At 42.4% G+C, this 22915-nt stretch overlaps 1 protein-coding gene across 50 annotated transcripts in view; it reads right to left on the bottom strand.

The window, feature by feature from the left end:
• LOC110524815 (discs large homolog 1-like protein) overlaps positions 1-22915 on the bottom strand; it is a 299597-nt gene that overhangs the window by 12832 nt on the left and 263850 nt on the right. For 24 of the 50 annotated variants that reach the window (XM_036978809.2, XM_090236279.1, XM_090236284.1 and 21 more), the window contains 3 exons: positions 18127-18303; positions 7381-7447; positions 462-483 (listed from right to left, as the gene is read on the bottom strand). In XM_036978809.2, coding sequence (XP_036834704.2) covers positions 462-483; positions 7381-7447; positions 18127-18303 — 266 coding nt within the window. Of the gene's footprint in view, positions 1-461; positions 484-933; positions 1037-7380; positions 7448-18126; positions 18304-22915 lie in introns of all 50 variants that reach the window. The other 26 variants (XM_036978806.2, XM_090236277.1, XM_036978812.2 and 23 more) reach the window with 2 other exon arrangements.

Genomic DNA, 22915 nt, shown 5'->3' with positions numbered 1-22915 from the left:
GTGGATGCTATGTAGTGTTATGTGGATGCTATGTGGATGCTATGTAGTGTTATGTGGATGCTATGTAGTGTTATGTGGATGCTATGTAGTGTTATGTGGATGCTATGTAGTGTTATGTGGATGCTATGTAGTGTTATGTGGATGCTATGTAGTGTTATGTAGTGTTATGTGGATGCTATGTAGTGTTATGTGGATGCTATGTAGTGTTATGTGGATGCTATGTGTTCAGAGGGGTACTGTTTGTGCTTTGAACAGAATAGAAGTACAAGCACACAGCTGTATATGTTAGTTATTAAACTAAGCCTGCTGTCAAAGCGTTAGAAGCTGGATGTCTATGAGAGGTGTTGATGACTGTGAAAGTCCTATTAAGAACTTGGATGACAATATTATATGACTGCGGGGGCCTGGGATGAGCTGTAGATGGTTGGTTGTGTGACAGTGGAAAACCTTGTGTGACTTACTCAGTCCTTTGTCATCAGGGTCCTGTGAAGCAAAACAGGAGACACAACCACAAGAGAGACATTCATTACTGGAACACAACACGCTAATCAACCATCAGACACAACGACCGCAGCGCTGCACTGAACCCAAATGGTCAAACCAACCAACTGACAAATCAAGGGGCAACGCTCAAAGTTACTGGAACGGAGACACAGTCCACAGAGGAGTCCTGAGGTAGAGCCGGTGGTTTAGAGACGTGGTTAAGCGAAGTATGGTTACAACATGGGGCAGGGAGTCTTTCCTGGTGGTCATGGTCCTAGTTATTAAAGCCCAATGCTCTACCTTGGTACTAGGGTTAGCTGCTGCAGGGCTAGTTGTTGTGTCTGGTGGTTCCTGTACGGTCCCTGTACGGGTTCCTGTACGGTTCCTGTGCGTGAGGCTGCCCTGACCTACTGTTCTAGCGACCGCCCGTCTCCGTAACGCGTTACTTACGGTCAGCATCGCTCGTTTCCTGTTCGCTGTGCTCCTTGCTCTTGTTGTAGAAAGGGAACTTTCTGGAAAATAGGTTCTTTTTACGCTTGTCATTGAATGACTGCTGGGGAAGAGAGGGAGGGGAGGGATGGAGGGAAGAGAGGGAGGGGAGGGATGGAGGGAAGAGAGGGAGGGGAGGGATGGAGGGAAGAGAGGGAGGGGAGGGATGGAGGGAAGAGAGGGAGGGAGGGATGGAGGGAAGAGAGGGAGGGGAGGGATGGAGGGAAGAGAGGGAGGGGAGGGATGGAGGGAAGAGAGTGAGGGGAGGGATGGAGGGAAGAGAGGGAGGGAGGGAAGAGAGGGAGGGAGGGATGGAGGGAAGAGAGGGAAGAGAGGGAGGGAGGGAAGAGAGTGAGGGAGGGATGGAGGGAAGAGAGGGATGGAGGGAAGAGAGTGAGGGGAGGGATGGAGGGAAGAGAGGGAGGGGAGGGATGGAGGGAAGAGAGTGAGGGGAGGGATGGAGGGAAGAGAGGGAGGGGAGGGATGGAGGGAAGAGAGTGAGGGGAGGGATGGAGGGAAGAGAGGGAGGGAGGGAAGAGAGTGAGGGAGGGATGGAGGGAAGAGAGGGAGGGAAGAGAGGGAGGGAGGGAAGAGAGTGAGGGAGGGATGGATGGAAGAGAGTGAGGGAGGGATGGAGGGAAGAGAGTGAGGGATGGAGGGAAGAGAGTGAGGGAGGGATGGAAGAGAGTGAGGGGAGGGATGGAGGGAAGAAAGGGAGGGGAGGGATGGAGGGAAGAGAGGGAGGGGAGGGATGGAGGGAAGAGAGGGAGGGGAGGGATGGAGGGAAGAGAGGGAGGGGAGGGATGGAGGGAAGAGAGGGAGGGGAGGGATGGAGGGAGAGAGGAGGGGGAGATGGAGGGAAGAGAGGGATGGGAGGGATGAAGGGAAGAGAGGGATGGGAGGGATGGAGGGAGAGAGGGAGGGATGGAGGGAAGAGAGGGAGGGGAGGGATGGAGGGAGGGATGGAGGGAAGAGAGGGAGGGGAGGGATGGAGGGAAGAGAGGGAGGGGAGGGATGGAAGGGAAGAGAGGGAGGGGAGAGGGATGGAGGTGAGGGATGGAGGGAGGGATGGAGGGAGAGGGAGGGAGGATGGAGAAGAGAGGGAGGGGAGGGATGGAGGGAAGAGAGGGAGGGGAGGGAGGAGGGACGCGTCAGGGGAGGTTGGTCTCTAGCTTGCTGGGAGGGTATGGAGGGAAGAGAGGGAGGGGATGTTCCTCTCTAGGGTTCTGGCGGAGTGAGGGAGGGCCGAGCTGGGGATGGAGGGATGCCCTCTAGCGTGCTTTCAGGGCAGTGTTGGCCTCGTGAGGAGGGCTTGATGATGGTTGGGATGGGATGTGACGGGGTAAAATAAGAAAGGGAAGGATGGAGGGAGGTGTCTAGTATTGTGTAAACAAAACAAACCCAGGACAGTTACCCACAACCCTCTGAGCTGGACTTGGCAGACATCTTAGTTTAAGTGCACACAACTGACAATCTGTTACCATGAAGCAGGAAGTCATTCTGACCCTTTTCATTTTTATTTGACCTTTATTTAACTAGGCAAGTCAGTTAAGAACAAATTCTAATTTACAATGACGGCCTAGGAACAGTGGGTTAACTGCCTTGTTCAGGGGCAGAACGACAGATTTGTACCTTGTCAGCTTTTGAGTCAAGTTAACTCTATAGCTTCAGATTTCAGGGTAACTTGAAATGATGATCTGGATCAATTGAACGACAACAGAATAAGTATTTTAGACCGCGATGGCTACCGAGTCAGCTCAGTAAATGAAAAGAAATTATCAGACATCTGACCAAATAAATGAAAAGACCCATAGCCATACTGAATTAAAGCAGGAAGAAGGACTGGAGTGAGAAAGGTTCAAAGCCTTCAACACTAGCCCAAATACTGTGTCTAAGCATGCAAAGGAAAGGAAGGAAGTATCATGCTCTTTGTATAAAGGAAGGAAGGAAGCATCACGCTCTTTGTATAAAAGAAGGAAGCATCATGCTCTTTGTATAAAGGAAGGAAGCATCATGCTCTTTGTATATAAAGGAAGGAAGCATCATGCTCCTTGTATATAAAGGAAGGAAGCATCATGCTCTTTGTATAAAGGAAGGAAGGAAGCATCACGCTCTTTGTATAAAGGAAGGAAGGAAGCATCACACTCTTTGTATAAAAGAAGGAAGCATCATGCTCTTTGTATAAAGGAAGGAAGGAAGCATCATGCTCTTTGTATAAAGGAAGGAAGCATCATGCTCTTTGTATAAAAGAAGGAAGCATCATGCTCTTTGTATAAAGGAAGGAAGCATCATGCTCTTTGTATATAAAGGAAGGAAGCATCATGCTCTTTGTATAAAGGAAGGAAGGAAGCATCACGCTCTTTGTATAAAAGAAGGAAGGAAGCATCACGCTCTTTGTATAAAGGAAGGAAGGAAGCGTCACGCTCTTTGTATAAAGGAAGGAAGCATCACACTCTTTGTATAAATGAAGGAAGCATCATGCTCCTCGTATATAAAGTAAGGAAGCATCATGCTCCTTGTATATAAAGTAAGGAAGCATCATGCTCCTCGTATATAAAGTAAGGAAGCATCATGCTCCTTGTATATAAAGTAAGGAATCATCATGCTCCTTGTATATAAAGTAAGGAAGCATCATGCTCCTTGTATATAAAGTAAGGAAGCATCATGCTCCTTGTATATAAAGGAAGCATCATGCTCCTTGCATATAAAGTAAGGAAGCATCATGCTCCTTGTATATAAAGGAAGGAAGCATCATGCTCCTTGTATATAAAGGAAGGAAGCATCATGCTCCTTGTATATCAAAGAAGGAAGCATCATGCTCCTTGTATATAAAAGAAGGAAGCATCATGCTCCTTGTATATAAAGGAAGGAAGCATCATGCTCCTTGTATATAAAAGAAGGAAGCATCATGCTCCTTGTATATAAAGGAAGGAAGCATCATGCTCCTTGTATATAAAGGAAGGAAGCATCATGCTCCTTGTATATAAAGGAAGGAAGCATCATGCTCCTTGTATTTAAAGGAAGGAAGCATCATGCTCCTTGTATATAAAAGAAGGAAGCATCATGCTCCTTGTATATAAAAGAAGGAAGCATCATGCTCCTTGTATATAAAGGAAGGAAGCATCATGCTCCTTGTATATAAACGAAGGAAGCATCATGCTCCTTGTATATAAACGAAGGAAGCATCATGCTCCTTGTATATAAAAGGAAGCATCATGCTCCTTGTATATAAAAGAAGGAAGCATCATGCTCCTTGTATATAAAGGAAGGAAGCATCATGCTCCTTGTATATAAAGGAAGGAAGCATCATGCTCCTTGTATATAAAGGAAGGAAGCATCATGCTCCTTGTATATAAAGGAAGGAAGCATCATGCTCCTTGTATATAAAGGAAGGAAGCATCATGCTCCTTGTATATAAAGGAAGGAAGCATCATGCTCCTTGTATATAAAGGAAGGAAGCATCATGCTCCTTGTATATAAAGGAAGGAAGCATCATGCTCCTTGTATATAAAAGAAGGAAGCATCATGCTCCTTGTATATAAACGAAGGAAGCATCATGCTCCTTGTATATAAAAGAAGGAAGCATCATGCTCCTTGTATATAAAAGAAGGAAGCATCATGCTCCTTGTATATAAAGGAAGCATCATGCTCCTTGTATATAAACGAAGGAAGCATCATGCTCCTTGTATATAAACGAAGGAAGCATCATGCTCCTTGTATATAAACGAAGGAAGCATCATGCTCCTTGTATATAAAAGAAGGAAGCATCATGCTCCTTGTATATAAAAGAAGGAAGCATCATGCTCCTTGTATATAAAGGAAGGAAGCATCATGCTCCTTGTATATAAACGAAGGAAGCATCATGCTCCTTGTATATAAAAGAAGGAAGCATCATGCTCCTTGTATATAAAAGAAGGAAGCATCATGCTCCTTGTATATAAAGGAAGGAAGCATCATGCTCCTTGTATATAAACGAAGGAAGCATCATGCTCCTTGTATATAAAAGAAGGAAGCATCATGCTCCTTGTATATAAAAGGAAGCATCATGCTCCTTGTATATAAACGAAGGAAGCATCATGCTCCTTGTATATAAACGAAGGAAGCATCATGCTCCTTGTATATAAACGAAGGAAGCATCATGCTCCTTGTATATAAAAGAAGGAAGCATCATGCTCCTTGTATCAAGCTTTTTTTAGACACACATTTATAAAAACAAGATCCCTTCCTACATCACCATAACGGATCAATTGCTTCAGCTCGATTTAAGATACTGATCGACACACCAAAAAGCAAGGAGAAAGAATATGAGGAAGGAAGGTGGTTGGATTGTATGCATGGAAAGTAGAAAGGAGAGAGGTGGTTGGTGAGAGTAGGTAGTGGAAGCAGTTTGACATCAATGGCAAGCGTATATCAGGCCTCTGCACTATACTGGCCATGCATTTGTCTGGGTGCCATGTTACAACACGAGGATGCCTTCCACATACAATCTACACAGGTCTGCGCAGATTCATCAGGGAATCTCAAGAGTAGGAGTCCTAATCTAGGATCAGCTTCCCCTCTGTCCATATACTCTTATTTAATACAAAACAGATCCTAGATCAGCCCTCCTCAGAGATCCCAGGAACCACATCAACATCGATATAACAATCTAATGATCTCCCTTATTCATAAACAGTCTCAGAATAGGAGTGCTGATCTAGGATCAGTTTTGCCTTTTAGATCAGGATTATTAAGAGGTGAAATCTGATCCTCGATCAGAAGTCCTTCTCTGAGACGCACTGTGAATAAGGCCACTGATCAGATCTGTGTAGAATCTGTGCATGTGGATGAAACGCACCAGTGTGTCAACGCAGCACAGTTCTCCTCTGAGAGACAGAGTATTTTAGCTGAATAACAAGATTGTTTTTCTCTCGCCGGGAGATCTGGACATGCTGACAGCCAGAGATTAGTACATTAAACAGTAATGGCAGGTTCATTTTGGTCATGTGAAAAAACAACAACAAAAAAACAGCTTCACAATATAATTATGGATGGAATGCTAACTTGAAATCTGTGTCGATCTCAAGTTCGTATTCCTGCCTAAAATATTATAAACAGCAAAAAATACCTGGCCTATCCACAAGGTGTATTAGGACATCTGGGGGTACGTGGCCTAACCACACGGTGTACTAGGACATCTGGGAGTACCTGGCCTAACCACACGGTGTACTAGGACATCTGGGGGTACCTGGCCTAACCACACGGTGTACTAGGACATCTGGGGGTACCTGGCCTAACCACACGGTGTACTAGGACATCTGGGGGTACCTGGCCTAACCACACGGTGTACTAGGACATCTGGGTGTACCTGGCCTATCCACACGGTGTACTAGGACGTCTGGGGGTACCTGGCCTATCCACACGGTGTACTTGATAAGACCCATGAGATCATGTGTTTACTGGCAAAATGCAAATGAAGGGGCACTTCAGGGTTACTCTGGGCAGAGCAACATTCAGTTGGTGGCACACTAACCCAAAAAGGTTGGGGACCATTGCTGTATGACACTAGTAAAACTGCTCTTAACCAGTCATACTGATGATGTGAGACGATTGTCAACACCTGGTATAATATTAGATCATGGGATAACGTTGGTAATGATGTGTGATTTAGTTTTACTGAAGTGTTTATGGATTTTCACAAAGCTTAAAACTATAACTATGTTGAAGAATATCTTATTGTAAGCAATATTTCCATTATAGTATTGATACTGTAACAGAGATCCTCTACGGGTCACCTAACAGAGATCCTCTACGGGTCACCTAACAGAGATCCTCTACGGGTCACCTAACAGAGATCCTCTACGGGTCACCTAACAGAGATCCTCTACGGGTCACCTAACAGAGATCCTCTACGGGTCACCTAACAGAGATCCTCTATGGGTCACCTAACAGAGATCCTCTATAGTTCACCTAACAGATCCTCTACGGGTCACCTAACAGAGGTCCTCTATAGTTCACATGACAGAGATCCTCTATAGTTCACCTAACTGAGATCCTCTACGGGTCACCTAACAGAGGTCCTCTATGGGTCACATGACAGAGATCCTCTATGGGTCACCTAACAGAGATCCTCTACTGGTCACCTAACAGAGATCCTCTACTGGTCACCTAACTGAGATCCTCTACGGGTCACCTAACAGAGATCCTCTACTGGTCACCTAACAGAGATCCTCTACTGGTCACCTAACTGAGATCCTCTACGGGTCACCTAACTGAGATCCTCTACAGGTCACCTAACAGAGGTCCTCTATAGTTCACATGACAGAGATCCTCTACGGGTCACCTAACAGAGATCCTCTACTGGTCACCTAACAGAGATCCTCTATAGTTCACATGACAGAGATCCTCTACGGGTCACCTAAAACTCACCACTTTGTCTTGAGACCGGGCGTTGAATTTGACTGTCTTTAACCGCGCTCTCTCTTTCTTTTCGACCCTGCAAGAGAAAAGAGAGAAAGGGGGTGAGAAGAGAGAATAAGAGAGAAGAGAAGAGCGAGGGCTGCACCCATGGGTCACTGATTAAACATTGAACATATCGTGCCTTGAAACAAGCTGGCTATTTTCAGCCGGGGTATTGTGTGTGTGTGTGAAGACTCAGATCCCGATTCCCGTCTCTCTAGTAACTTCCACAGTGCTCTGCTGAGATTGAGGAGTAGTGGGGGATGGGATGATTCAGTCATCAGAGGGATAAAACAGTTGCCTTGAGGGTAAATCTTTTAAATTTCCCCAACTCTGAGAGCCTTGATGGCAGCATCATAAAAAAAGTACCAGTAATTAAGTCCCTCCTACCTTTTAATTTAATTTAAATGCTGAAGGAAATATTAGCAGAATCCAAATTGTATTTTTTCCCCCCCACTTTGCGATGCCTTTTCATTGTATTTAATCCTACAAAGCAAGTCTACAAAGCTCTACGAAGCTTCCAAATGTGAATCATTTCCTTCTTTCCTTTACAATGAGGACATCACTGGAAAATATGGCAAAATACCTCAGAGAGCAGGAGCGGGAAGAGAAGAAGAACTCACGAGCTCAGGATAAAATAACAGTCTTCCGCTCTCCATCATGAACAGTGCAGCTTTCCTTTAACACTTCATTTGTTTTAACAGCCGTCTCAAACTACTTTTCAAGGCATGGCTGTTCAATGGCCGCTACATTCTTTATGTTCTCACCCCCCCGCCCATCCCCCCCATGCTTTCATATGACAGACTCCGACTTCAATACAAAAACAACCTGCTACTGTTGTTACTACTGTTGTTATTACCATGACCGCTGTTACTACTACTACTGTTACTACTACTACTACTGTTACTACTACTACTACTGTTACTACTACTACTACTGTTACTACTACTACTACTACTGTTACTACTACTGTTACTACTACTACTACTGTTACTACTAATGTTACTACTACTACTACTGTTACTACTAATGTCACTACTACTACTACTGTTACTACTACTACTACTGTTGTTACTACTGTTATTATTACCATGACCGCTGTTACTACTACTACTGTTACTACTACTACTACTGCTACTACTACTACTACTACTGCTAGATCTTCTACTACTACTACAACTGCTGCTACTACTACTGTTGCTGCTACTACTACTACTACTACTGCTAGATCTTCTACTACTACTACTGCTACTACTACTGTTGCTGCTACTACTACTACTACTAGATCTTCTACTACTACTACAACTGCTGCTACTACTACTGTTGCTGCTACTACTACTACTACTGCTACATCTTCTACTACTACTAGATCTTCTACCACTACTACTGCTGCATCTTCTACTACTACTACTGCTAGATCTTCTACTACTACTGCATCTTCTACTACTACTACTACTACTACCACTACTACTGCATCTTCTACTACTACTACTACTACCACTACTACTGCTGCTGCATCTTCTACTACTACTACTACTACTACTACTGCTGCTGCATCTTCTACTACTACTACCACTACTACTACTGCATATTCTACTACTACTACTACTGCTGCTACATCTTCTACTACTACTACTACTACTACTACTACTACGACAACTGCTGCTACTACTACTACTACTACTACTTTCTTCTACTACTGCATATTCTACTACTACTACTACTACTACTACTGCTGCTACATCTTCTACTACTACTACTACTACTACTACTGCTACATCTTCGACTAATACTACTGCTGCTACTACTACTACTACAACTGCTGATACTATTGCTGCTGCTACTACTACTACCTTCTACTACTGCATCTTCTACTACTACTACTACTGCTGCTACATCTTCTACTACTGCTACATCTTCGACTAATACTACTAATACTACTGCTGCTACTACTACTACTACAACTGCTGATACTATTGCTGCTGCTACTACTACTACTACTTTCTTCTACTACTGCATCTTCTACTACTACATCGTCTACTACTACTACTACTGCCGCTACTACTACTACATCTTCTACTACTACTACTACTACTACTACATCTTCTACTACTACTACTACTACTTCATCTTCTACTACTACTACTGCTGCATCTTCTACTACTACAACGGCTGCTACTACTACTTTCTTCCACTACTGCATCTTCTACTACTACTACTACTGCCGCTACTACTACTACTACTACTACATCTTCTACTACTACTACTACATCTTCTATTAATACTACTAATAATACTGCTGCTACTACTACTACTGCATCTACTACCACTACTACTGCATCTTCTACTACTACTGCATCTTCTACTACTACTGCATCTTCTACTACTACTACTACTACTACTACTACTACTGCATCTTCTACTACTACTACTACTACTACTGCATCTTCTACTACTCCTTCTGCTACTACTACTACTACTGCTGCATCTTCTACTACTACTGCTACTACTACTACTGCATCTTCTACTACTACTGCTACTACTACTACTACTACTGCTACTACTACTTCTACTACTACTAATGCATCTTCTGCTACTACTGCATCTTCTGCTACTACTGCATCTTCTACTACTACTGCATCTTCTACTACTACTGCATCTTCTACTACTACTGCATCTTCTACTACTCCTGCTGCTACTACTACTACATATTCTACTACTACTGCTACTACTGCATCTTCTACTACTACTGCATCTTCTACTACTACTACTACTACTACTGCATCTTCTACTACTAGTGCATCTTCTACTACTACTACTACTACTGCTGCATCTTCTACTACTACTACTGCTAGATCTTCTACTACTACTGCATCTTCTACTACTACTACTACTACTACCACTACTACTGCTGCTGCATCTTCTACTACTACTACTACTACCACTACTACTGCTGCTGCATCTTCTACTACTACTACTACTACCACTACTACTGCATCTTCTACTACTACTACTACTACTACTACTGCTGCTGCATCTTCTACTACTACTACTACTACTACTGCTACATCTTCTACTACTACTAGATCTTCTACCACTACTACTGCTGCTGCATCTTCTACTACTACTACTACTACTACTACTACTACTACTGCTGCTGCATCTTCTACTACTACTACTGCTAGATCTTCTACTACTACTGCATCTTCTACTACTACTACTACTACTACCACTACTACTGCTGCTGCATCTTCTACTACTACTACTGCTGCATCTTCTACTACTACTACTGCTAGATCTTCTACTACTACTGCATCTTCTACTACTACTACTACTACTACTACCACTACTACTGCATCTTCTACTACTACTACTACTACCACTACTACTGCTGCTGCATCTTCTACTACTACTACTACTACCACTACTACTGCTGCTGCATCTTCTACTACTACTACTACTACTACTACTGCTGCTGCATCTTCTACTACTACTACCACTACTACTACTGCATATTCTACTACTACTACTACTGCTGCTACATCTTCTACTACTACTACTACTACTACTACTACGACAACTGCTGCTACTACTACTACTACTACTACTACTACTTTCTTCTACTACTGCATATTCTACTACTACTACTACTACTACTACTACTGCTGCTACATCTTCTACTACTACTACTACTACTACTACTACTGCTACATCTTCGACTAATACTACTGCTGCTACTACTACTACTACAACTGCTGATACTATTGCTGCTGCTACTACTACTACCTTCTACTACTGCATCTTCTACTACTACTACTACTGCTGCTACATCTTCTACTACTGCTACATCTTCGACTAATACTACTAATACTACTGCTGCTACTACTACTACTACAACTGCTGATACTATTGCTGCTGCTACTACTACTACTACTTTCTTCTACTACTGCATCTTCTACTACTACATCGTCTACTACTACTACTACTGCCGCTACTACTACTACATCTTCTACTACTACTACTACTACTACTACTACTACTACATCTTCTACTACTACTACTACTACTTCATCTTCTACTACTACAACGGCTGCTACTACTACTTTCTTCCACTACTGCATCTTCTACTACTACTACTACTGCCGCTACTACTACTACTACTACTACATCTTCTACTACTACTACTACATCTTCTATTAATACTACTAATAATACTGCTGCTACTACTACTACTGCATCTACTACCACTACTACTGCATCTTCTACTACTACTGCATCTTCTACTACTACTGCATCTTCTACTACTACTACTACTACTACTACTACTACTGCATCTTCTACTACTACTACTACTGCATCTTCTACTACTCCTTCTGCTACTACTACTACTACTGCTGCATCTTCTACTACTACTGCTACTACTACTACTACTACTGCTACTACTACTTCTACTACTACTAATGCATCTTCTGCTACTACTGCATCTTCTGCTACTACTGCATCTTCTACTACTACTGCATCTTCTACTACTACTGCATCTTCTACTACTACTGCATCTTCTACTACTCCTGCTGCTACTACTACTACATATTCTACTACTACTGCTACTACTGCATCTTCTACTACTACTGCATCTTCTACTACTAGTGCATCTTCTACTACTACTACTACTACTGCTGCATCTTCTACTACTACTACTGCTAGATCTTCTACTACTACTGCATCTTCTACTACTACTACTACTACTACCACTACTACTGCTGCTGCATCTTCTACTACTACTACTACTACCACTACTACTGCTGCTGCATCTTCTACTACTACTACTACTACCACTACTACTGCTGCTGCATCTTCTACTACTACTACTACTACTACTACTGCTGCTGCATCTTCTACTACTACTACTACTACTACTGCTACATCTTCTACTACTACTAGATCTTCTACCACTACTACTGCTGCTGCATCTTCTACTACTACTACTACTACTACTACTACTGCTGCATCTTCTACTACTACTACTGCTAGATCTTCTACTACTACTGCATCTTCTACTACTACTACTACCACTACTACTGCTGCTGCATCTTCTACTACTACTACTGCTGCATCTTCTACTACTACTACTGCTAGATCTTCTACTACTACTGCATCTTCTACTACTACTACTACTACTACTACTACCACTACTACTGCATCTTCTACTACTACTACTACTACCACTACTACTGCTGCTGCATCTTCTACTACTACTACTACTACTGCTGCTGCATCTTCTACTACTACTACTACTACTACTACTGCTGCTGCATCTTCTACTACTACTACCACTACTACTACTGCATATTCTACTACTACTACTACTGCTGCTACATCTTCTACTACTACTACTACTACTACTACTACGACAACTGCTGCTACTACTACTACTACTACTACTTTCTTCTACTACTGCATATTCTACTACTACTACTACTACTACTACTACTGCTGCTACATCTTCTACTACTACTACTGCTACATCTTCGACTAATACTACTGCTGCTACTACTACTACTACAACTGCTGATACTATTGCTGCTGCTACTACTACTACCTTCTACTACTGCATCTTCTACTACTACTACTACTGCTGCTACATCTTCTACTACTGCTACATCTTCGACTAATACTACTAATACTACTGCTGCTACTACTACTACCACAACTGCTGATACTATTGCTGCTGCTACTACTACTACTACTTTCTTCTACTACTGCATCTTCTACTACTACATCGTTTACTACTACTACTACTGCCGCTACTACTACTACATCTTCTACTACTACTACTACTACTACTACTACTACATCTTCTACTACTACTACTACTACTTCATCTTCTACTACTACTACTGCTGCATCTTCTACTACTACAACGGCTGCTACTACTACTTTCTTCCACTACTGCATCTTCTACTACTACTACTACTGCCGCTACTACTACTACTACTACTACTACTACATCTTCTACTACTACTACTACATCTTCTATTAATACTACTAATAATACTGCTGCTACTACTACTACTGCATCTACTACCACTACTACTGCATCTTCTACTACTACTGCATCTTCTACTACTACTGCATCTTCTACTACTACTACTACTACTACTACTACTACTGCATCTTCTACTACTACTACTACTACTACTGCATCTTCTACTACTCCTTCTGCTACTACTACTACTACTGCTGCATCTTCTACTACTACTGCTACTACTACTACTGCATCTTCTACTACTACTGCTACTACTACTACTACTACTGCTACTACTACTTCTACTACTACTAATGCATCTTCTGCTACTACTGCATCTTCTGCTACTACTGCATCTTCTACTACTACTGCATCTTCTACTACTACTGCATCTTCTACTACTACTGCATCTTCTACTACTCCTGCTGCTACTACTACTACATATTCTACTACTACTGCTACTACTGCATCTTCTACTACTACTGCATCTTCTACTACTACTACTACTACTGCATCTTCTACTACTAGTGCATCTTCTACTACTACTACTGCTGCATCTTCTACTACTACTACTGCTAGATCTTCTACTACTACTGCATCTTCTACTACTACTACTACTACTACCACTACTACTGCTGCTGCATCTTCTACTACTACTACTACTACCACTACTACTGCTGCTGCATCTTCTACTACTACTACTACTACCACTACTACTGCTGCTGCATCTTCTACTACTACTACTACTACTACTGCTGCTGCATCTTCTACTACTACTACTACTACCACTACTACTACTACTGCATCTTCTACTACTACTACTACTACTACTACTGCTGCTGCATCTTCTACTACTACAACTACTACTGCTGCTACTACTACTACTACTACTACTTTCTTCTACTACTGCATATTCTACTACTACTACTACTGCTGCTACATCTTCTACTACTACTACTACTACTACGACAACTGCTGCTACTACTACTACTACTACCACTTTCTTCTACTACTGCATATTCTACTACTACTACTACTACTACTGCTGCTACATCTTCTACTACTACTACTACTACTACTGCTACATCTTCGACTAATACTACTGCTGTTACTACTACTACTACAACTGCTGATACTATTGCTGCTGCTACTACTACTACCTTCTACTACTGCATCTTCTACTACTACTACTACTGCTGCTACATCTTCTACTACTGCTACATCTTCGACTAATACTACTAATACTACTGCTGCTACTACTACTACTACTACAACTGCTGATACTATTGCTGCTGCTACTACTACTACTACTACTTTCTTCTACTACTGCATCTTCTACTACTACATCGTCTACTACTACTACTACTGCCGCTACTACTACTACATCTTCTACTACTAATACTACTACATCTTCTACTACTACTACTACTACTTCATCTTCTACTACTACTACTGCTGCATCTTCTACTACTACAACGGCTGCTACTACTACTTTCTTCCACTACTGCATCTTCTACTACTACTACTACTGCCGCTACTACTACTACTACTACTACTACATCTTCTACTACTACTACTACATCTTCTATTAATACTACTAATAATACTGCTGCTACTACTACTACTGCATCTACTACCACTACTACTGCATCTTCTACTACTACTGCATCTTCTACTACTACTGCATCTTCTACTACTACTACTACTACTACTACTGCATCTTCTACTACTGCATCTTCTACTACTACTACTACTACTACTACTGCATCTTCTACTACTCCTTCTGCTACTACTACTACTACTGCTGCATCTTCTACTACTACTGCTACTACTACTACTGCATCTTCTACTACTACTGCTACTACTACTACTTCTACTACTATTACTGCTACTACTACTTCTACTACTACTAATGCATCTTCTGCTACTACTGCATCTTCTGCTACTACTGCATCTTCTACTACTACTGCATCTTCTACTACTACTGCATCTTCTACTACTACTGCATCTTCTACTACTACTGCATCTTCTACTACTCCTGCTGCTACTACTACTACATATTCTACTACTACTGCTACTACTGCATCTTCTACTACTACTGCATCTTCTACTACTACTACTACATCTTCTACTACTAGTGCATCTTCTACTACTCCTGCTGCTACTACTACTACATCTTCTACTATTACTACATCTTCTACTACTACTGCTACTACTACTACTACTGCATCTTCTACTACTACTGCTACTGCATCTTCTACTACTACTACTGCTACTACTTCTACTACTACTACTGCATCTTCTACTACTGCATCTTCTGCTACTACTGCATCTTCTACTACTACTGCATCTTCTACTACTACTGCATCTTCTACTACTACTGCTGCTACTACTACACCTTCTACTACTACTACTACTGCATCTTCTACTAATACAACTGCTGCTACTACTGCTGCTGCTACTAATAATTTATTCTACTACTGCATATTCTACTACTACTACTACTACTGCTGCTACTACATCTTCTACTACTACTACTACATCTTCTACTACTACATCTTCTACTAATACTACTGCTGCTACTACTAGTACTACTACTACAACTGCTGCTACTACTACTACTACTACTACTACTGCTGCATCTTCTACTAATACTACTGCTGCTACTACATCTTCTACCACTACTACTGCATCTACTACTACTGCATCTTCTACTACTACTGCATCTTCTAATACTGCATCTTCTACTACTACTACTGCATCTTCTCCTACTACTGCTACTACATCTTATACTACTGCTGCTACTACTACTACATCTTCTACTACTACTGCATCTTCTACTACTACTGCTACTACTTCTACTACTGCTACTTCTACTACTGCTACTTCTACTACTGCATCTTCTACTACTGCTGCTACTGCATCTTCTACTACTACTACTACTGCTGCTACTACTACTACTACTACTGCTACTACTACTACTACTACTACTGCTGCATCTTCTACTAATACTACTGCTGCTACTACATCTTCTACCACTACTACTGCATCTACTACTACTGCATCTTCTACTACTACTGCATCTTCTACTACTACTGCATCTTCTAATACTGCATCTTCTACTACTACTACTGCATCTTCTCCTACTACTGCTACTACATCTTATACTACTGCTGCTACTACTACTACATCTTCTACTACTACTGCATCTTCTACTACTACTGCTACTACTTCTACTACTGCTACTTCTACTACTGCTACTTCTACTACTGCATCTTCTACTACTGCTGCTACTGCATCTTCTACTACTACTACTACTGCTGCTACTACTACTACTACTACTACTGCTACTACTACTACTACTACTGCTGCATCTTCTACTAATACTACTGCTGCTACTACATCTTCTACCACTACTACTGCATCTACTACTACTGCATCTTCTACTACTACTGCATCTTCTACTACTACTGCATCTTCTAATACTGCATCTTCTCCTACTACTGCTACTACATCTTATACTACTGCTGCTACTACTACTGCATCTTCTACTACTACTGCATCTTCTACTACTACTGCATCTTCTAATACTGCATCTTCTACTACTACTACTGCATCTTCTCCTACTACTGCTACTACATCTTATACTACTGCTGCTACTACTACTGCATCTTCTACTACTACTGCATCTTCTACTACTACTGCTACTACTACTACTACTGCATCTTCTACTACTACTGCATCTTCTAATACTGCATCTTCTACTACTACTACTGCATCTTCTCCTACTACTGCTACTACATCTTATACTACTGCTGCTACTACTACTACATCTTCTCCTACTACTGCTACTACATCTTATACTACTGCTGCTACTACTACTACATCTTCTACTACTGCTGCTACTGCATCTTCTACTACTACTGCATCTTCTACTACTACTGCTGCTACTACTGCTACTTCTACTACTGCTACTTCTACTACTGCATCTTCTACTACTGCTGCTACTGCATCTTCTACTACTACTACTACTGCTGCTACTTCTACTGCTTCTACTTCTCCTGCTGCCATCTGATCATTCCAAGGTGACAAATGAACCAGAGTCAGGTGAGAAGCCCAATTATCATCTGTCCGCCACCCCTCTGTAGGGTGAGAGAGCGATGGAGGGGGGAAATAGAGGGGAAGCTCGACAGTGTTTGTGTGCGAGAGATAGAAACTGTAGGGTGTTTGAAGTCTCAAGCTTAATGAAACAGCTGATTGCAGAGTAAGATGTGATAATGTGTTACTGACGTCAAAGGGCCGCTGAATGAACAGAGTTCGTGTAAGACCGATGGGTGGCTTTTTTGTTTCGATGGCAACTTTTTATTTTTGCCACAGAGAAGATTTTCACTGAAAATACTGCAGTACCACACCTCATTACAAAGAAATTGTGTTTTTGTGGGTATACTCTCTGCCCCTATGGTGCCCTTATGACGCCAGTCACAGTGGCATCAGCATTCACACCAAGCTGTGCCCAGGGATAAGGCCAGCACTGGGCTGGGCTGGCCTGGGCTGACACTGACACACACACACTTTCAGTGTTGGAGACACAGAACCAGGGTTGGGAAACATCAATCCCCGTGACAGACAACATGTGAAAACAGTAGGTACTCCGAACCCTGAGCACAAGCTTCTAACCCTTAACCTCTTACCTCCTCCTGCTGGGGATGACTCCAACCTCTTCCACCTCTCCTTCATGGGTCACCTGCCGTGCCTGCCACCACTCGTCATCGGAGGCATTCACCACATGAAGGATGTCTCCAAAGTGGAAGTTGAGCCCCTGGCTGGGCAGCCCCGAGTCCTTCGCCCGGTCATAGTCAAACAAAGCCCTGGAGGGAGAGAAACAACAGTACATCATCAAACAGAGCCCTGGAGGGAGAGAAACAACAGTACATCATCAAACAGAGCCCTGGAGGGAGAGAAACAACAGTACATCATCAAACAGCGCCCTGGAGGGAGAGAAACAACAGTACATCATCAAACAGAGCCCTGGAGGGAGAGAAACAACAGTACATCATCAAACAGCGCCCTGGAGGGAGAGAAACAACAGTACATCATCAAACAGAGTCCTGGAGGGAGAGAAACAACAGTACATCATCAAACAGAGTCCTGGAGGGAGAGAAACAACAGTACATCATCAAACAGCGCCCTGGAGGGAGAGAAACAACAGTACATCATCAAACAGCGCCCTGGAGGGAGAGAAACAACAGTACATCATCAAACAGCACCCTGGAGGGAGAGAAACAACAGTACATCATCAAACAGCGCCCTGGAGGGAGAGAAACAACAGTACATCATCAAACAGCACCCTGGAGGGAGAGAAACAACAGTACATCATCAAACAGCGCCCTGGAGGGAGAGAAACAACAGTACATCATCAAACAGAGCCCTGGAGGGAGAGAAACAACAGTACATCATCAAACAGAGCCCTGGAGGGAGAGAAACAACAGTACATCATCAAACAGAGCCCTGGAGGGAGAGAAACAACAGTACATCATCAAACAGAGCCCTGGAGGGAGAGAAACAACAGTACATCATCAAACATGCAGACGACAACAACAATAGATGAGGGTGGTACTGTCTTGTCAAACAACACGACAAACTCAATGACAAATCCTTCAGTAAAAATACATATTTCACATTATTAGCGAGCTGTTAGTTAAGGAGAATGATTTCATGAGGTCCTGTAAGAAAGAAAAACTATGCCAGGTGAGATCTTTTTAATGTAAATACACAACACAAAAACACACAGGGAAGGCAAAGAGAGCGAGCATGATTTTCCACCTGAGCTTGGTGTGTGAGGACGTGGTCCACAAAGCTCATGTCAGAGAGTCTGTCTGTCCATGAGAGACAGGAGAAACATGAGAAAGATGGATGGACTGAGTTCAGATACAGGTCACAGGGACTGAGCACTGAGCAGGTGTTCCATATTAAAATAGATATGAGTGAATCCTGAATAGATGCCAAACATATGCAGCACGCAAAGCACAGCTCAGGAGAGCTTTATCAACTGCAGAACCTTGACATTGTGTGTTCGTGTGCATCTGCCTGCTAAGGAACTGGAGCTGAAGTAACAGCCGTCCCCCTAGCATCCAGCATGCCAGCCTCATCTCCATGTCTGTCCTTCATCAATAAAACAGGACTGTACTGCTTCATTCCCGTGTCTGTCCATCAATAAAACAGGGCTGTACTGCCTCATTCCCATGTCTGTCCATCAATAAAACAGGGCTGTACTGCCTCGTCCCTGTGTCTGTCCATCAATAAAACAGGGCTGTACTGCCTCATTCCCATGTCTGTCCATCAATAAAACAGGGCTGTACTGCCTCATTCCCATGTCTGTCCATCAATAAAACAGGGCTGTACTGCCTCATCCTCGTGTCTTTCCATCATCAGTAAAACAGGGCTGTACTGCCTCGTCCCTGTGTCAGTCCATCATCAATAAAACAGGGCTGTACTGCCTCATCCCTGTGTCTGTCCATCAATAAAACAGGGCTGTACTGCCTCATCCCTGTGTCTGTCCATCAATAAAACAGGGCTGTACTGCCTCATCCCTGTGTCTGCCCATCAATAAAACAGGGCTGTACTGCCTCATCCCTGTGTCTGTCCATCAATAAAACAGGGCTGTACTGTCTCATCTTCGTGTCTGTCCTTCATTAATAAAACAGGGCTGTACTGCCTCGTCCCTGTGTCTGTCCTTCATCAATTAAACCGGGCTGTACTGCCTCAGCCCTGTGTCTGTCCTTCATCAATAAAACAGGGCTGTACTGCAGCACTAGGACAGATGGAGCTGAGAAAGCTGGAATACTAGGAAAAACAGTGTCTAGGTCAGAAAAATGCAAAGTCCACATACTGAAGGTACAGTAGAGAAAACAGAATGCATGTTAGTGTAGTGCACTATGCCTTTCTCCTGTAATAATCATAGCAACAATTCAAAGATGGTATTTAAATGAAAGATGTGGTCACCACGCTAAATGAATCACATGAACGAGCATTGAGAACAATGATCAGTAATAACCTTAACATTGCAATGACTCAGTAATAACTTTTAACATTCTAACCCACGTTGCATCATGTTAATGTAGTCTGATAATAACCCATGTTGCATCATGTTAATGTAGTCTGATAATAACCCACGTTGCATCATGTTAATGTAGTCTGATAATAACCCATGTTGCATCATGTTAATGTAGTCTGATAATAACCCACGTTGCATCATGTTAATGTAGTCTGATAATAACCCACGTTGCATCATGTTAGTGTAGTCTGATAATAACCCACGTTGCATCATGTTAATGTAGCCTGATAATAACCCACGTTGCATCATGTTAATGTAGTCTGATAATAACCCACGTTGCATCATGTTAGTGTAGTCTGATAATAACCCACGTTGCATCATGTTAGTGTAGTCTGATAATAACCCACGGTGCATCATGTTAATGTAGTCGGATAATAACCCACGTTGCATCATGTTAGTGTAGTCTGATAATAACCCACGGTGCATCATGTTAATGTAGTCTGATAATAACCCACGTTGCATCATGTTAGTGTAGTCTGATAATAACCCACGTTGCATCATGTTAAAGTAGTCTGATAATAAGCCACGTTGCATCATGTTAGTGTAGTCTGATAATAACCCACGTTGCATCATGTTAGTGTAGTCTGATAATAACCCACGTTGCATCATGTTAGTGTAGTCTGATAATAACCCACGTTGCATCATGTTAATGTAGTCTGATAATAACCCACGGTGCATCATGTTAGTGTAGTCTGATAATAACCCATGTTGCATCATGTTAGTGTAGTCTGATAATAAGCCACGTTGCATCATGTTAGTGTAGTCTGATAATAACCCACGTTGCATCATGTTAATGTAGTCTGATAATAACCCACGTTGCATCATGTTAGTGTAGTCTGATAATAACCCACGTTGCATCGTGTTAGTGTAGTCTGATAATAAGCCACGTTGCATCATGTTAGTGTAGTCTGATAATAACCCACGTTGCATCATGTTAATGTAGTCTGATAATAACCCATGTTGCATCATGTTAGTGTAGTCTGATAATAAGTCACGTTGCATCATGTTAGTGTAGTCTGATAATAACCCACGTTGCATCATGTTAGTGTAGTCTGATAATAACCCACGGTGCATCATGTTAATGTAGTCTGATAATAACCCACGGTGCATCATGTTAATGTAGTCTGATAATAACCCACGGTGCATCATGTTAGTGTAGTCTGATAATAACCCACGGTGCATCATGTTAGTGTAGTCTGATAATAACCCACGGTGCATCATGTTAATGTAGTCTGATAATAACCCACGTTTATGAATAGCATATTTTACTCTAATTGAGGGGTGGTGATCCTCTTCCCGTTCAGTACCGAGCACAAACACTTCCACTCTGAGTGAAATAAATATCTTGATACAGGTCCTTACAGGAACACACACAGCCCCCAGCTGTAAATGTCACTCCATATCATTACAAATAACATCAAACGGGCCATTCCAGGATTCTACAGGCCTTTCTCAGTTTGTGTTTTTAACGATCAATAAAATAGAAGAGTGTAAATAATTGTCTCTGTCTGCTATGAGATCATCCACCGAGCCCGTCAGGCTTCCTCTGTGTTTCCATCTCTACGTACGCTATTAAAGGGAAGACTAAATCTGACTGTAGTACAGCTGTCGGAACCAGGAGCATTAAAACAGCAAGGGTAAAAAAGCAGCTAATTGAAATGTGTGGTTCTCTGTTTTCTAGCCTCTCCTCTGCAGTAATGAGATGGACGACAATACAGCTGGAAGACTAGAAAAGTAGATGCTACAAGATACACCTCATCCTGAGGGCAGGCCTTAAAGGAAACTGACCCAAACTCTCCTGCTTTCATTACAGTCTAATTGTTCCTCTGTAGAGGCCTCTGGGACATATACAGTCCCATGAGTATTAGTGTGCATGGGGTCCCCCCCCCCCCACAGGGCCCCCCCCTTTTCACATACAAAAAAAAATGTCACACCGTCTCCCACTTTTTATTGATTGTTTATTGAGATAGCCTATATTAAATACGCATCGAAAAAAATGTCTTTGAATCCTTGACTTTAGAAGGTCGTAGCTCAGCTTAGCCTAAAGCATCACAGATTTCAACTTTTAATTTTTATTTTTAGATCGGTATGAACAATCCATCCATCATATATTTTTTTACCCTTCAAATAAAGAAAGCGCCCCACCCCCCACACACAAAACGTTGGCCCCCAAGGTTGGGAACCCCCTGCCCTAGGCGGTACTATAATGTAGTTGTATTTAAACAGATCACTGATTGAGTTATTCTAATGTGGAGATGTTGTTAATTAAACCCACAGAGGAGGCTGGTAGCCTAGTGGTTAGAGCGTTGGGCCAGTAACCGAAAGGTTGCTAGATCGAGTCCCCCGACCTGACAAGGTGTAAACAA

The sequence above is a fragment of the Oncorhynchus mykiss genome, chromosome 5 (genome assembly GCF_057628025.1).
Source record: "Oncorhynchus mykiss isolate SJ-2025 chromosome 5, ASM5762802v1, whole genome shotgun sequence".
Taxonomy (NCBI): domain Eukaryota; kingdom Metazoa; phylum Chordata; class Actinopteri; order Salmoniformes; family Salmonidae; genus Oncorhynchus; species Oncorhynchus mykiss.
This window is presented reverse-complemented; position numbering and strand designations above follow the sequence as displayed.